The following is a 17617-nucleotide window of genomic DNA, read 5'->3' on the forward strand; positions in this document are numbered from 1 at the left end:
GCGGCAGTGTTTTTGATTTATTTTTAGTTGAGCATGCTTTTAAAAAATAAAAATCTTCTCCAATTGGCTGTGATGCAGGATGTCAATTTGACATGTGAGATCATTTTTCATGTCTTGTGTTTTCTTGCGTGTTGGCTGTGTGTTTTGTGTCTGTGTTTTGTGTGTGTCTGTGTGTTTTGACTGTGTGTGTATGCGCGCATATCTGTGGTGTGAGGAGCGATGGCGCCGCTGTCAGCGTACTGCGCTACGAACCTTCCGATCCGAGTTCGATTCACGTTCACAAACAATAACGAACATTTTTGTAATCGATCCTGGTCCTCCTCGAGGTTGACTGAGCCTTAAATGAGTAACTAGTACGGTGTATAAACATCCCTGGTCCTGGATTAACACCACATGGCCGGGCGTGGTGCTGGCCACCCATCCTCTAGTGGGCCGTGCCAGCCTTAATAGGCGCTCGCTAACAACACCATTAGGCCAAAAAGTCTGTTCACCCTTTCTCGTTCCGAGACGACTGCAAGTTGCAGAGTGAGGTCATGTTCACCGCTGGAGAGGTCGCTGTGTTTAAAGACACTGTACTCACCGCAGAGAACTGTAGCGACACGACCGCGCTCTATAATAGCTGGCGCCAAACTGTGCCACTCGCCCTTCCGCGTGGCCTTATGGGAGCCTCAGTACGTCTTCAGGTCGGAAGATATTTTATTTGAGGTTTTCTTCCGATTCCGTTCCGATGACGTGTACGGGTGCGATGGGAGAGAGGAGGGGGGGTCTTTCTTTGTTGCTTGTGTGCGTGTTCCCGTGTACGCGTGCAAGTGCGTGTGTGCACACGTTTGTTCGCAAACACAGCGGTGGTGTAGCGTTCAGCGCAATGCGCTACGAACCTGGCGCCCCGGGTTCGATTCCTACTCACGGCCAACACCAGTGACGATTATCTGAACCGGTCCTGGGCATCCCCTAGGTCGACTCAGTCTCAAATGAGTATCTGATGCAGTGTGTAAACATCGCCACTGGGGAGACAAAGGCTGCCGGGCGCGGTGTTGGCCACCCACCCTCTCGTGTGCTGTGCCGGCCTTCATAGGTGCACGCTAACAGCACTTGCCCCAACAGTCCTTCAATGCTATACGGGGGGATCTTTGTCTTTGTGTGCCACACGTGTGTGCGTCCGTCCACGCGTTCTCCTGTGTGCTCACCACCCCCTCCCCTCCCCCTCCACTGCTAGCCTGGCCCTGCACCCAGACCGCAGCCTCGTCGCTACGGGCCAGGTGGGACGCGACCCGTACATCTGCGTGTGGGACTCGTACAACGTGCAGTCCGTCTCCATCCTCAAGGACGTGCACACGCACGGAGTGGCGTGCCTCGCCTTCGACGTCACGGGACAGGTATCCATCCGCGCACAAACATAGTTCCCAGAGCGGGATCGTTGGTGACGCAGTCGATAGGTGTGTGACGTCGCGAACGCTGCACAGCGAAGGCGGTCGTGCCGTGTGTGCTGGTATTGGCACCGGCACTGCCAATGCAGTAGCAGCAGCATCGTCTGCCTAGTGGGTTAAATGTAAAATCGTTGGCACGCGTGATGGTTGTTGGCGATGTTCCTTCCCCACGTGGCCGCGTTGCCACGTGGGGCTTTGCCCAATTTGGCCATTCGCGAGTAATTTTTCCTTTTGCAATTTCAGAGAAAAAAAAATGTAATTTGGACCGTGTCACCAGCACACTTAGGCCTGCTCAGTTGCGAGGTGTTAACTACCTTGCCTGGTATGTAAGAGGCAGTGGATTTGATCCCGACCCTGATGCCTGCAGTATACTTGGAGTTTGTTCCTTCCGTGGTCACGATGATTTTTCTCCAGGTCCTCCGGTTTTCCCCTCCATATTCAGAAACATGCGTTTAGAGTATTTGGCTGCTATAAATGTCCACGTGATAAGCCACTTCGTTGAACTATAATTTGTGGCCAGGTCGCTTTTGAAAAGGAGCTGTATATCTCAGTGGGCCTTACCTGGTCAAATAAAACATAGTTAATAGTATTTTTCGAACAATGTCACGGGTCCTTTAACGGCTGCCGTAAAGCAGACCGCACGTAGTATTTTTGTTTTAAATCGACGCACACCGCAAGTATTAACCAGGGCGGCCTCTGGCTTCGAACCGCGAACTTCTGCAACAGCTGGCAAACGCGCTACAGCCGCGCCACCACCATGCACCTGCAGCTGCTGCCGCTGCTGCGTTTAAACAAACCATTTTAATTGGAATGTTTCACGGCAATAATGATTTTCGCGAGCCAATTATTGTATTGTTGTGTGAATTAATGAATCTACTCCGGTTGAGTCGTAGGCGTGTTGACAAAAAAAAGAGAAAGATTTCGAAGCGTTAGCGCAGTGATTATTTTGTTTTCATTGGCAAAAAAAATAAATTGCGCAGGTATTTCCGTGAGCCTGTTCTAGTTTTTTTAACGTTAAACTTCATCCGGTGACGGTGGTTGCCGCCATAACAACACGGCTGGCTGAGGAAGGCCACATGGCCTACCGGATTAGCACGGTGGGCTACGTACGGTGGGAAAGAAGTTCAACATATATACAGTCCAGACCACCTCACCCACCATCCCAAATGGACGGCTCAAGAAACCTATTGCGGATTGTGGGATTCTTGCTTTCTCAGTTTAGAACAAAAAGACGCAGATAAATAGATGCGCTGTTCGTAAACAAACAGCCTCTTGGTGAACGTTTCTAGAGAGAAACGGTTCCGTAGTTCTCGTTGTCGTTGGCTCCACCGCAAGCCGCATCTGTGGAAACAAAAGAGCTTCACAGCTCATCGGATTCCTCCAGAATGAACAAGAATTCCGATTCCGACACCTCGTTTTCGTGCGGCGTAAGAAAAAATAATCTGGCGACGATCGCGACGCGTTGCCCCCCCCCCCCCCCCCCCCCCAATAGACGAGCGAGCGACAACGACCGAGAATGCCAGAGGCCTCCCTAACGACCCCCCCACCCCCACTCCCCGTCTCTCATCAGCTGCTCGTGTCCGTCGGCCTCGATGCCAAGAACTCCATCTGCGTGTGGGACTGGAAGCGTGGCAAGCCGATCGCCGCCGCGCCCGGGCACACGGAGAGGGTGCGTGAGCCGCGTGCCGGCAAAACTCTCCCCACAATTCACGCGCAACACGACCGCAGATCGATGGACACAGGGACGGGTTGGGGAATCGAACGCGTGCGTTGCTTGGGTTCGTAGCAGAGGTCGCAACCGGGTACCCGATACCCGTACCCTACCCGATACCTGGCTACCCGTACCCGGCCGGGCACGGATACGGGTAGCCGTTTGCGACCCTGGTGCGGCCGGGTACGGGTACGGGTAGACCGTGAGTCACTGGTGAGTAACTGTTTGTCACTCATTTCCCAACGTCTTGTCTCTTCTCACAATTCAAGTTCCTAGAATCAACCCACTCGCGCCTGCAACATGGCTTCATCCCAGAGGTCGCAATCACGTACCCGATACCCGTACCCTACCCGTACCCGGCCGGGTAGGGTACGGGTACGGCCGGGTATGGATACCCGTTTGCGACCCTGGTGAGGCCGGGTACGGGTAAGGAATCAAAACCCGTTTGCGACCTCTGGTTCGTAGCGCAGCGCGATAACCGCTACACCGCCGCTCTCCACGCTTCACGCACGCGCACGCGCACCGAGTGACGTATCCCAAGACAGGTGGCTGTGAGCTGGAATCGAACCCGAGCCTCGCCTCAGCTCGGAGCGCAGCGCGCTGACCGCTGTGAATGCTGCGGCAACACCCGCTCTCACTCGTCTCAAACGGTGTTAGACCAGAGGACGCCAAAAGCCTTTTGGCGTCCTGTGGTCTAACAGCTTTCTTTTGAGACGAGGCTCAAAAAGAACGCTGCCTCTGGTGTGGACCAATCAGTTTCAAGGACAATGCATATATTATCAGAGTACGTTTTTTGTTTGCATTCTGACCGCAAGCATTAATTGCAGACATGATTCCTTGTAAAATGCTTCAGTTTGGTGTTTTAACATCTTCACACCTGTTTTGTTGCCAAAAAAGGGGAAAAACCTTTAATCACAATAATATTATTAATTCTAATTTTCTTTTCTTACAATGCGGTAGAGAAGAGGGGGGGGGCAAGATTGGGCTGAATTGCTACGTCGTAATTGCTTTGGAATTTGTGTTGCCACGGATACCTTGCTGGGTGCATTCTTGCATGCGTGCGTGCGTGCGTTCAAATGAAGCTGATGTTGATTTGTGTGCGGTAGGGACGGATTTGGCTGAATAGCCCTCACCGTTTTGAAAACCTCCATATTCGCACGTGTGTGTGTGCATCTACCTACTCCCCGGCACGTTAACGCGCACACGCACGTTCAAATATTGCCAATTATAATTAGTCAATTAGAACTATACATAAGCAAGCATCACGCATCAACCACTACCGTGAAAACCTGACAGGACCTTCCCCCCGTGTGAATCATTACCGCTGTAAAAATAATAATAATAAACTGAACTGTTATATTCACTAGGTAGATCCCACTGAGCTATGAGCAATTTTTCAGAGGCGAATTAGCCACACGTGCCAGCTCATCAAAGTGGCTGATTATCGTCACCGCACGGGAAGGATTTAGAGCAGCAGCCAAATAATCGAGACGCGTGATGCGTCTAAAGGTAGAGGAGGGCAAAGCCGGAGGAAACCGGAGAAAAATCCACGCGGCCACGGCGGGGAGAGAGAGAACTCGCGGACTCCAAATGTGCAACAGGCATCGTCAGGGTCTGGGATCGAGACCTATGACCTCCTGTGTACTAGGCGAGGGAGGTAACATCCCAAACTCGCCACCATGGTGTCAACAATGAGAACAATATCTTCTGTTGATATGAGGCAGGAGCCCACTGAGTCTGTAAAAGCCCTTTGCATCCGATGAAGACCTGGGTCAAAACAAGCGAACGCATAATAATTGCTCGAGTTACACCAATTATTAAAGCATTAAAAAGTATCGCAAATTAAATATATTTAAAAATGCGGGGGAAATAAAGTACCAGATCAAACGTAACAGCAAAACGGAAGAATAAAGATTAAATTAAAAATTTAACGGAGATTGAATCTAAGGGAAATTAGATTGAACGTGCAAATTAAAATTCTCAACAACAAAAAAGCGACTGAAACGAAGAGCAGATTAAAAGCAAACGGCTGTACGTATTTCATAACACTCGAGTTTCTATGAAAAATAGATTCCTCGGCGTGCAAATTCGACAATTGTAATTCGACGGCACTTACCCGTTCACCCAGTTAACCCTTTCCCATTCCGATGACGTCCGTCGGTTTCTTTTCCCATTCGGAAGCGTCGAGGCCATGCGGGAGGGCGTGTGTCGCAGTCCGGCTGCCGGCTATCATAGAGTGCGTGACCGAGCACCCTTCCAAACCTCCAGATACAAGCCCTTATTATAATTTTTTAGATTTGACGCTTTCGTGACTGCAAGGATTCATACTCTTAGTTTTTTCCGTAAAGTCACGTAGGTAAAAAATGAAATTAAAATTAATAAAAAATAAAATAATAAAAATCCACGACGTTTCGGAGGCAACACAAGTCTCCGTCGACGTATACCTCGTGCTCTCTTTTAGCCCCGCCCCCCCCTCCCAATACGTTCCATTCATTGGCTACCACATTCTGATAAGCCCCCCCCGTCCCCCCCCTTAACTTGTATTTAAGAACGTGCATCTGGAATCCCTGCCTCACTTGATACAGCAAATCTGGCTGTGACGGTCCCACCTGATGACGGAGACTTGTGTTGCCTCCGAAACGTCGTGATTTGTATTATTTAATTTTTATTAATTTTAATTTCTTTTTTTTTCCTACGTGACTTTACCGAAAAAACTAAGAGTATATAAGCCCTTATTTGCCTATTTCCAAAAAGTTTAATGTTTACAAAATATGACCCTCCTCCACCGCCTCCCCCCCATGCAACCCTCCCAACATCGGTGAAGTTGTGCCTGTGGAACTCTCCAAAACAACATTTTCATAGCCCTCGGCCGAACCACTGATTTTGGGGGGTGTAGAATTATTGCCCCCCCCCTCCCCACCAAAAAAAATTACTGGAGGGCTAAAGAAAATGCTTTTCAGATGTTTGTAGCAAAGAATTCGAATTCGATATGTATACATAAAATGTTAGTTCTCTAGCCGTTCTAGAACCATCTAGAACGTGATATGTATACAACACATTTTAGTTATCTGGACATTCTAGAACATTCCTACAACATGATAAGGGGGGAGCGATGCTGTGAACTCTGCGGCCCGAGTTCGATTCCCGGCTACGGCTGACATCAGTGGCGAAGGATCGTCCCGTCGGTGTCGTCGGGGTAGAACAACGACCACAACTTGACAAGAGTGCTGGGGAAGAGGGCATCATTCGAGCAGCAGATTGACAAAGGGCAGTGAAGCAAACCAATCACCTTACTCATACAGTCACTCAGTACGATTGTGGATATACAAAGATCCCCCGTATAGCCTTAACAGTCTGCTGGGGCAAGTGCTGTTAGCAAGCACTTATGAAGGCCGGAACGGCACACCAGGGGGTAGTTAGCCAGCACCACGACCATAGTGGCGACGTTTTTACGCAACCAAATCAGGTACTCATTTTAGGCTGAGCCGACCTAGGGGAGGCCCAGGACTGGTAAAGATAATCGTCACTGGTGTTGGCCGTGAGCGGGAATCCAACTCGGCTCGCCAGGTTCGTAGCGGAGCGTGCTCACCTCTACACTACCGCTCCCAACAGCAACAACCTCTAACCTCTACAAAACAACACAACAACAAGATTATAAACACACACACACGCACTTACAAACATATTGCAGCCTGTTGAAGAGCGACGGTCACGTTTTAATTTAGGTACAAGCGCCAAAGGTGCAATTCCGCCGAGGCGTTTGGCCCTCACCACTTTAAGAAGACCTCCTTAAACGATGGCGTCACCTGTCAAGGTCTCTCTGCGGAAACTCGCTTGGAAGTCGGATTAGATTTGGTATTTTCCGGCGCAAATCTGATCATGATTTAAATTACGTTTTCGCGAAAGAGTGAGAAAAAAAAAAGATTCGACGACGGACGCGTCAACGAAAGTGATGGGAAAAAATGAAATCCGCGGTGCCATCGGCGTCTGTTCGGATCACGACGTGTCGCGGATTGTGCAGGAAGATAATGAAACTTCCCTTTCTCCGAAATGTAGCAGCGGCTGATTGCGTGAACGCGGTTTTTAAGCTAATTATTGGGGGTGCGATGAAAGCGACAACGATCTGAGCGGTTCGATCTCAGACGCTGGGGGAGGTCGGTGGGTGGGAGCTGGGGGAGGGCGGTGGGGGGGGGGGGGCTTGGTGAGGGCGGTGGGGGTAGCTGGGGGGGGGGGCGGTGGGGGGGAGCTGGGGGAGGGCGGTGGGGGGGGGGGGCTTGGTGAGGGCGGTGGGGGTAGCTGGGGGGGGGGCGGTGGGGGGGAGCTGGGGGAGGGCGGTGGGGGGGGCTGATACAAACCATCGCGCTCGTTGCTTCTTTCGTGTATCTTGTCAAAAATAATAGGCTTGCGTTTTGTTAAAAATACATATGTACGGCAAGATGGTTTGAGTGCGTGCGAACATGTGAAACTTGTGGAATTTTTCTTGCAGATTTTTGACATATCCTGGGACGCGTACCAGCCGCATCGCCTGGCAAGCTGTGGGGTCAAGCACATCAAGGTAACGGCATGAGGAATACATCCATCCACGCTCTCTACCCACTTGGGGGCACCGCGCTGGCGAGATGTTAACTACCTCGCCTGGTTATACAGGAGGTCATGAGTTCGATCCCGACCTGACGCGCGCTGTATATTATTTCGAGTTTGTGGTGTCTCTCTCCCCGTGGCTGTGTGGATTTCTCTCCGGGTCCTCCAAATTTTCCTTCCACATTGAGAATTAACGTGCCGTACATTTCCACGTGATAATCCACTTAATTGAGCTATCTATCACCTGGTCGCCTCTGAAAAAGTGCTTTAAAAGTCAGTGCGCTTTACCTGGTAAAATAAAAAATAAATGTAAAAGCTTAAAATAGTTTAAAATGAAGGCCGATTCATGGTACGGTTGGTTTGGTTCCAATGTTCAAAGCCCCATGCAGCTGTGTCTATAATATGTCTACCGTCTATTTTTTTGTCAATGGTAATCGTGCCTGGGTAGCACATGTCACGAAGGGATATGATGGCAGATGATCAATAATAAAAAAAACGGAGTGGGCATCCAAGAATCGGGACGCACCAGCACCGCCATGGAGATGGAGCGATAAAATCAGCTCGTGTGCAGGAGTTTCGCGGTGTTGTTGCTCTGCAAGACTGTGAGAGATGATGATGACCTGGGGGGGGGGGGGCCCTAAATGTTTAAAAACACGTAAATATTAAAACACAAATTTGTAACTTGCATAGTAAAGTCATTGTATTTTTTCATTTGCTATACAGCCAGATAATGCGTAATATTGCTAACCTCAAACACCCAGTCGTTCGTAAAAGTTGAAGGCAGTATAGTACTATCGCAATAGAGCAAGTGCAGAATCACTGAACCGGAATTGATAGCTTGAAAGCATTTAGCGCGGGGCCCTTGAAATTGCGGGGCCCGTAGCATGTGTCGCTACTTTTGCTCCGAGGATAATCCGGTACTGCCCAGCAGTGGATAGATCACGGCACGGCGTCTGCTGCTGACGACATTTTCAATTACAACAAATGTCGGCGAATGGTCAATTGGCGCGCCCCTTGCACCTGCTGCACGGAATTGGGCGGCCGAGTGGAAAGTCTCCGTGTCCCAACCATTCTCCCGCCTAATTGCGCAGATCATAAGGGGACCTCTCGCCCCTGCTGCTATCCCCGGCCCATTCATGTTCACTTATCAGTGAGCGGCCAGCCATCCTGCTCATCCGCGCGGCTTTTTATAGCACGGCTGCACTTACCTTAATTTTTTTTTTCCTTCGCTACCTTCTCCACCGCCACCACCACCGCCGCCACCGCCGCCACCGCCATAATTCCCGGCACAGAATCGCGGCGGCTTTTGCCGTTAACCCTTAAAACGGGCGAGGAGAGTCTGGAGCGAGCTGCCAATGAAACGTGGCTGCCCGTTTGGTGTCGCCATGCTGTTGAATGCGGTTGGCTGCTGGCTTCGCTAAAAGTAAACTCAACTATTTTTTGTTAAAATATTTTACCAGGTAAGACCCACTGAGCTACGTGTAGCTCCTTTTCAGAAGCGACCTGGCCACAAATGATGGCTCGACGAAGTTTGCTTATCGCGTGGAAATGTACAGCAGCCGCCAAATACTCGAAACGCGCGTTGAATTCTAAATGTGGAGGGAAAAATCGGAGGATCCGGACAAAATTCCACGCGGCCATGGGGAGAGACACATATACAGGCGTCAGGAATGTGATCGAACCCACGACCTCCTGTATACCAGGCGAGGTAGTTAAAATCAGGGCCACCGCGGTGCCCCCCTTTGCCATGGCTAAGGGGGGCTTGGCCACGATTTACCAAGGGCACTCACTGAGCCACGATTTGCCAGCTCGCGTCATCACTCAAGCACGGCGGGCAGGGCGAGACCTCTCGACACGAGAGCACCGTCGTCAGAGCCGGTCGGTCGTGGAACACAACGGGCATGGCCCACTGCTCACGTTCGTTCAGCTGTGGCCGTGTATCGGAGCTCGTGGTTCCGACAAGCGCGCCACCACCCCCCCCTTCCCCCCACCCCACCCACACAAATTCACATCTCTACGAATAATATGTAGGAGCGAATTGTGTTAATTGACAGAACACGTAATTACAAAAATGAACGTCATTGGCATTCAATATATATATATTTCGCACAAAGGCTAATGAAGGCGAAACTAAAACTTTAATTGGAGTTTGTTTGTCATCTCGCTAAGAAATGTCTCCGAGCCTCGGCAGATGGCTGCGCTCCGACGTGCAAATTGCACGTCGGAGAGTCAGCGACCGCTTCGGCAAGTGTGGTGTCTCCACGGTTCTCCGCGTACGGTCACGTCAGTGCCGCATTATCCTCGTTGCAAAAGTAGCTACATATGTAGCTACGGGCCCCGCACTTTCAAGGGCCCCGCGCTAAATGCTTTCAAGCTATCGATTCCGGTTCAGTGATTCTGCACTTGCTCTATCACTATAGTAATCTACTGCCTTCAGCTTTTACGAATGACTGGGTGTTTAAGGTTAGAGATTTGTCGTATTATCTGGCTGTATAGCAAATGAAAAAATACAATCACTTTACTATGCAATTTAAAAAAATGTGTGTTTCAATATATTTTTAGGGCCCCTTTGTAACATATGCTACAGGCCCCCGCACGAGCTTAATCCGGCACTGGACCACGTCACATCGCCCTCCAGCGCTCACCACCGTCGTTAGCTTTTTTCTTCTTCTTGGTTCTTTCGGTAAAGTCACGTAGAATGGAAATAATAAAATAGTCGCTCCAAGCCTGGAGTGTGTCATTCAGACTCTGTCTACTCGACAGACATGCTCTCCACCTGAGGACGGCTGCTTGCGTTGTGGCCGAAACGTCGTGAGAATTATTTTATTATGTTTTCTTATTTCCATTCTACGTGACTTTACCGAAAGAACCAAGAAGATGAATCCCTGCAGTCACGAACGCTTTAAACCGTCGTTAGCGTCGTCGTGCAGAATGTGAATAATATTTTTTTTGCGTCGACCCGCGCCGCCCCTCCGCCGTGTCGCACAAGAGAGAGGGTCACTTGCCCGCCGTAAGATCGGCGATTCGTCAGCAGCAGTGGCGTCGATTTCGAGCGAGCCTGACTGCCGATGGGACACTGTTTGTCGAACACCGGTTCAGAGTTCGGTTGCCTTGAATCGATGCGACTGAAATTTCGCACTCCCAGAAGGCTGGGCATGCATCTGACCACGATAGCTCATATGGTATTATTATTATTACTTTTAAAAACAAATTAATTTCACCACGTAAGGCCCCACGGAGCTATATATCTCTCTTTCAGACGCGATCTGGCTGTGACATATGATAGCCCAGCGAGAAGCGGCTTATCACGTGGAATCGCAGCCAACTACTATTAAACGCATGTTTCTAAATGCGGAGGGAAAAACCGGAGCACCCGGAGAAAAATCCACGCGACCACAGGGAGAACCCGAAAACTCCGAAAATATAGACGTCAAGGTTGGGATCGAACCCACGACTTCCTGCATACCAGGCGAAGTAGTTAACATCTCGCCACCGCGGCGCCCATTAAACCCAAGCGTCGGGCATTCGGGCTAATGCGAAGTGCTCGCTCGTAAATAAAGATTGACTGGGTGACCCCTTTGACCTTTTCTCCTCCCGCCCAAGTTCTGGACGATGTGCGGGAACGCCCTGACGCCTAAGCGCGGGGTGTTTGGCAAGGCGGGCGACCTGCAGACCATCCTGTGCCTGGCGTGCGCCCGCGACGACCTCACCTACTCGGGCGCCCTCAACGGCGATGTGTACGTGTGGAAGGGCGTGACGCTCGCCCGCACCGTGCAGGCCGCGCACGCGGTACGCTCGCTCGCTCACAGGCCCACTCACCCGCTCGCTCACAGGCCCACTCACCCGCTCGCTCACTCGCTCACAGGCCCACTCACTCACTCGCTCACAGGCACACTCACCCGCTTGCTCACTCGTTCACAGGCCCACTCGCTCGCTCGCTCACAAGCCCACTCACCCGCTCGCTCACAGGCACACTCACCCGCTCGCTCACAGGCCCACTCACTCACTCGCTCACAGGCACACTCACCCGCTTGCTCACTCGCTCACAGGCCCACTCGCTCGCTCGCTCACTCGCTCACAGGCCCACTCACTCACTCGCTCACAGGCACACTCACCCGCTCGCTCACAGGCACACTCACCCGCTCGCTCACAGGCACACTCACCCGCTCGCTCACAGGCCCACTCACCCGCTCGCTCACAGGCACACTCACCCGCTCGCTCACAGGCCCACTCACCCGCTCGCTCACAGGCCCACTCACCCGCTCGCTCGCTCGCTCACAGGCCCACTCACCCGCTCGCTCACAGGCCCACTCACCCGCTCGCTCGCTCGCTCACAGGCCCACTCACTCACTCGCTCACAGGCCCACTCACCCGCTCGCTCACAGGCCCACTCACCCGCTCGCTCGCTCGCTCACAGGCCCACTCACCCGCTCGCTCGCTCGCTCACAGGCCCACTCACCCGCTCGCTCACAGGCCCACTCACCCGCTCGCTCGCTCGCTCACAGGCCCACTCACCCGCTCGCTCACAGGCCCACTCACCCGCTCGCTCGCTCGCTCACAGGCCCACTCACTCACTCGCTCACAGGCCCACTCACCCGCTTGCTCACTCGTTCACAGGCCCACTCGCTCGCTCGCTCACAGGCCCACTCACCCGCTCGCTCACAGGCCCACTCACCCGCTCGCTCACAGGCCCACTCACCCACTCGCTCACAGGCCCACTCACCCGCTCGCTCACAGGCCCACTCACCCACTCGCTCACAGGCACACTCACCCGCTTGCTCACTCGTTCACAGGCCCACTCGCTCGCTCGCTCACAAGCCCACTCACCCGCTCGCTCACAGGCACACTCACCCGCTCGCTCACAGGCCCACTCACTCACTCGCTCACAGGCCCACTCACCCACTCGCTCACAGGCACACTCACCCGCTTGCTCACTCGTTCACAGGCCCACTCGCTCGCTCGCTCACAAGCCCACTCACCCGCTCGCTCACAGGCACACTCACCCGCTCGCTCACAGGCCCACTCACCCACTCGCTCACAGGCACACTCACCCGCTTGCTCACTCGTTCACAGGCCCACTCGCTCGCTCGCTCACAAGCCCACTCACCCGCTCGCTCACAGGCACACTCACCCGCTCGCTCACAGGCCCACTCACTCACTCGCTCATAGGCACACTCACCCGCTTGCTCACTCGCTCACAGGCCCACTCGCTCGCTCGCTCACAGGCCCACTCACCCGCTCGCTCACAGGCACACTCACCCGCTCGCTCACAGGCCCACTCACCCGCTCGCTCACAGGCCCACTCACCCGCTCGCTCACAGGCACACTCACCCGCTCGCTCGCTCACTCACAGGCCCGCTCGCTCGCTCACAGGCACACTCACCCACTCGCTCGCTCACAGGCCCGCTCGCTCGCTCACAGAACCACTCACCCGCTCGCTCGCTCACTCACAGGCCCGCTCGCTCGCTCACAGGCCCACTCACCCGCTCGCTCACAGGCACACTCACCCACTCGCTCACTCGCTCACAGGCCCACTCACTCGCTCACAGGATCACCTGCACACTCGCTCACAGGCCCACTCACCCGCTCGCTCGCTCGCTCACAGGCCCACTCGCTCACTCGCTCCCAGGCCCACTCACTCGCTCACAGGCACACTCACCTGCACACTCGCTCACAGGCCCACTCACCTGCACACTCGCTCACAGGCACACTCACTCACTCGCTCACAGGCCCACTCACCCGCTTGCTCACTCGCTCACAGGCACACTCACCCGCTCGCTCACTCGCTCACAGGCCCACTCACTCACTCACAGGCCCACTCACCCATTCGCTCACTCGCTCACAGGCCCACTCACCTGCACACTCGCTCACACTCACTCGCTCGCTCACTCGCTCACAGGCACACTCACCCGCTTGCTCATTCGCTCACAGGCTCACTCACCGGCACACTCGCTTACAGGCCCACTCACCCTTTGATTCATTCCCAGGCCCACTCACCTACTCTCGTACCATTGCTACACCAGTAAGAAGAGTGAACTTGCTTGGGGGGTCAAAGGGACATAAACTAAAAAAAAATATTTTACCTGGTAAAACCCATTGGGTTAAATAGCTATTTTCCAGAAGCGACCTGGTCACTAATGATAGTCCAACGAAGTGGCATATGTGGAAATCTAAAGCAACCAAAAGACACTCGCTCACAGGCCTACTGACCCACACACAGGCCCACTCACAGATCCATACACGCACACTCGCTCACAGGCCCACTCACCCACTCACCAACTCAGGCAAACACAGGGCCACTGACCCACACACAGGCCCACTGACCCACACACAGGTCCCACTCACCCACACTCGCCCACAGGTCCACTCACTTGAGTTCGGGAGTTGTGCTCATGTTCAATGATGACTCTGAACCAGTAGAGGACATTCCACATTGCCATGCACGTGGTTGATCTTCCATGGGAATCGCTGTTGACACCACAAAGTTATTTTGCTTTTATCGACCCTGGATGGATAATGGGATCGATTCGATAGATCGATCTGTTTGTTATTGCTCTGCCGCTAATCTGGATAATATAATCTTAACAATGGTAACAATTGAATGGCCACTAACTTAAACTTAACTTAGAGACCCTTTGTAAATCCATTGGTGGACAGGAAGAGCTCTGCGCTCCGCGTCGGATTTATTTATTTGACTCTTGAATTGAATCGTAGTCCAGAATATGCATTAATTTGCTGGCGTGATAAATAGTTTCTTGTTTGGCAAAATCGTAACAACGAACTGAGACACCGAATACGCCTTTGCAAGCGGTACCTGGGGTGAAACGTGGGCGAGTGGAGATATTTAAATGGTGGAAGGGGGTGGGGGCGGAGAGGACATTATAACATAGGAAGCTTAAGCAGCGTCAAAATACAACCGAAAGTGCTCCAGATGATTTACGTGACGTCCTTCAACACCTACATTTGGGTTGTTTTTGTTCGCAGCATCTCCTAAATGCAGCAATTTCTACCGCTGTAATCAGAATAATAATAATTGAAAACAAAAAACGCCACGCGGAATTTTACGCGAAAGTCGTTCACAGCGGGGATAATGGAGCAGCTGCAGAGCGAGTGTGCGGCACTTATCACGAGCGCGTTGTCAAAGCTGCAGGGATTTCATGAAACATTCTTAATTACAGCAGCAGCAGTGGCAGCAGCAACAACAACAACAATGCAACAGAGGGATGGGCCGTTTCTGTGAAAGGGTAGCCTGCCATGCCAGCATGTCTCCAGTGGAGCCCTCTTCTTCGCGTAACCATCGCCGATTCGTTTTCTGGAGGCGGTGGGGGGTGGGGGTGATGGTTGTGCCTGCGTGCCGTTGGTTACGATGTCCGACGTTCGGCCTGCGCGTGTCCGGGGCTTCTCGAGGAAGTGGAGCGGTTGGCACCGGACATCGTGAAGCACGGGGGTGGCGACTGCCCCGTGGGTTATTCGCAGCGGCGCTCTGCGGCACGCGGCGTGGCTGGTCGCACGTCACGTGCCGGAGCCGTTCAAGTTCAAGTTCATTTATTAGGTATAGAGCCCTGTGAGCCATTCGGCTCTTGAATCGGGTGCAACCGCAACAAACAAAAAACAAAAACATGAACAAAAAAACATCTTAAAGCGAATATGTGACTGAGTGCAAACAGAAAATCCAATAAAAGACAGCAAAATATGGCGGAAAAAACACCGTACACCAACGCTAGCAGTGCGGAAGAGAGTGAACCTGGGTGGAGGGTCAAAGGGACGTAACAGCTTTAAACGAAACTGTGTTTTATTTTTGTATTACACCAGGTAAAAGCCCCACTGAGCGATATAGCACTTATCACGTGGAAATGCATGGCAGACAAATATTCGAAACGCGTGACGCTGATTCTAAATGTGGAGAGAAAAAACGGAGGACCCAGTGAAAAATCCACACGACCACGGGGAGAGAGGCACGCAAACTCCAAATATACAGCCAGGCGTCAGGGTCGAGATCGAACCCAAATCCTGCTGTATACCAGGCAAGGTAGTTAACATCTCACCACCGCGGTGGTAAGGGGGGGGGCACATTTAGCGGTGCGTAGCCCACCTCAGCAGCCGCCTCGTGCCAGCCCTGGTTGCGGGACCCACCGTTAGAAGAGCGACCGGGACACAGCATGGCGCAAATGAAGCGGGCAGTGACAAACCCATCTCTTGATGCGGCGGCTGGCATTGGCAGCATGGCAGTAGGAGGGGGTGGTGGTGGAGGAGGGCGGCGGTGGTGGTGGTGGTGTGGGAGGAGGGGGGTGGGGTGATGGAGGCGACCGATGAAAAAGAATAGCGTGGCGTTGGATGTGGAATTCTGATTGCCTCCTTGCGCCGGGCTTGACTGACCTCTGTTAAGAAACCCCAACCCTCCCCTCGCTCCCTCCCGCTCCGCCTGCCCATCCGGTTAGAGCCGCTCGCTGGCACGGGTCTGGCCTGTGTATCATTCTCGTATTCGCCGGTCCGTTAAGGGGCCCATTGCTTGGTTTAAACGCGCACAATCAATGCCACTGATCTCCTCCCTCGCTCAACTTAACCCTGACCCCATTAGAGAGAAGCATGGTCCCAGCAGCCTATGAGCAATTTTTCCTATCGTTGTCATGATTTTAAATGTTATTTCTAGCCCTGTCAATTTTCCAAAGCCACAAAGCCGCCCCGGTGGCGATGTAATGGCTCGGACACCGGATTTGCAGTCCAAGAGGCGACGGTGCGACTGGGTGGTGAGTTCAGCAGTTCCACTGCTGGATTATATTTTTTCTGCCTGAGGACGACCGCTTGTGTTGCGATCGAAACGTCGTGATTTCTTTTCTTTTATACCTACGTGACTTTACCGAAAGAACCAAAGAGTAACCTCTCCTTGTATACAGGAGGTCGTGGGTTCGATCCCGACCTTGACGCCTGCTGTATATTTGGAGTTGGAATGTTCTCCCCGTGGGCTTTTTTTCCGGACCCTCCGCTTTTCCCCTCCACATTTAGAAACAACACGCGCTCAGAGTGGGTGGCTGCTCTAACATTTCCACGCGATAAGCCACTTCGATGAGCGGTCATTTGTGGGCCAGGTCGCTTCTGAAAGAAATAATTATACGGCTCAGTGGGCCTTACCTGGTAGAATAAAAACACAAAATAGTTTCGTATAGTTTATACTCCATCTCCCGGCGCTGGGGTCGAAATCGATGGTGCAAGTTTTATTTTGTTTTAAATCCTCCCCACCGCCTCCGTCCACTCGAAGCAGGAGTTTGGCGTTGTGCGGTGGGGTAACGCGTGGGTTAACACCCACCGCGACCGAAATGTCTTTGGCGCGCCCCTTGCCGCCAGCATGGGCCCGAGGAGGCGTTTGCGTGTCCGCGTCTCTTCTGCCCGCTTTTGTTTGCGGAGCCGCGCTTCGGATGACGCTGACGGCGCTTGTCACGTCTGCGCCTGAGAATCCTCCTCTCGTGCGTGCACACACGTGTGTGTGTGTGTGCACGTGTGTGTGTGTGTGCAAGCGCACGCGTGTGTGTGTGTGCACGCACACGTGTGCGTGTGTGTGCCGCGTCGATGTCGCTGAACGATAATTGTTCCGCTTAAAGCGTCGCAATCATCACAAATTACAGGGCGCCGACCGGTATAAGTTTTCTTCGCGCGTAACCTTCACCTCGCGAGCTCGTATCCGTCTAATGAATTCTGCAAACGATCGGCTGTTGGATTGATGGGGAGTCCGTATATCGTGTTTGCGTAAAATGTACAGCGGTGTTTTTTTTTCTTCAAGGGATTGATTTCCCCGCCCCCTTTCCTCCTCCCCTTCACTCCCCACCCCCGATTCCCGCAGTTATATGTCAATTGTGTTATCGACATCACATCACGAGACAAAGGAATTCCCGTTTGTCACTCG

General features: G+C 52.7%; 1 protein-coding gene across 1 annotated transcript in view; it reads left to right on the forward strand.

Annotated features, from left to right (window-relative positions):
* Window positions 1-219: 219 nt before the first annotated feature.
* LOC144728736 (echinoderm microtubule-associated protein-like 6) overlaps window positions 220-17617 on the forward strand; it is a 119167-nt gene continuing 101769 nt past the window's right edge. Inside the window, 5 exon segments of the mRNA XM_078608342.1 lie at window positions 220-236; window positions 1217-1376; window positions 2998-3096; window positions 7625-7693; window positions 11323-11508. Of these exon segments, the coding sequence (XP_078464468.1) occupies window positions 220-236; window positions 1217-1376; window positions 2998-3096; window positions 7625-7693; window positions 11323-11508 (531 nt within the window).

The sequence above is a fragment of the Lampetra planeri genome, chromosome 30 (genome assembly GCF_965212315.1).
Source record: "Lampetra planeri chromosome 30, kcLamPlan1.2.h2, whole genome shotgun sequence".
NCBI lineage: Eukaryota > Metazoa > Chordata > Hyperoartia > Petromyzontiformes > Petromyzontidae > Lampetra > Lampetra planeri.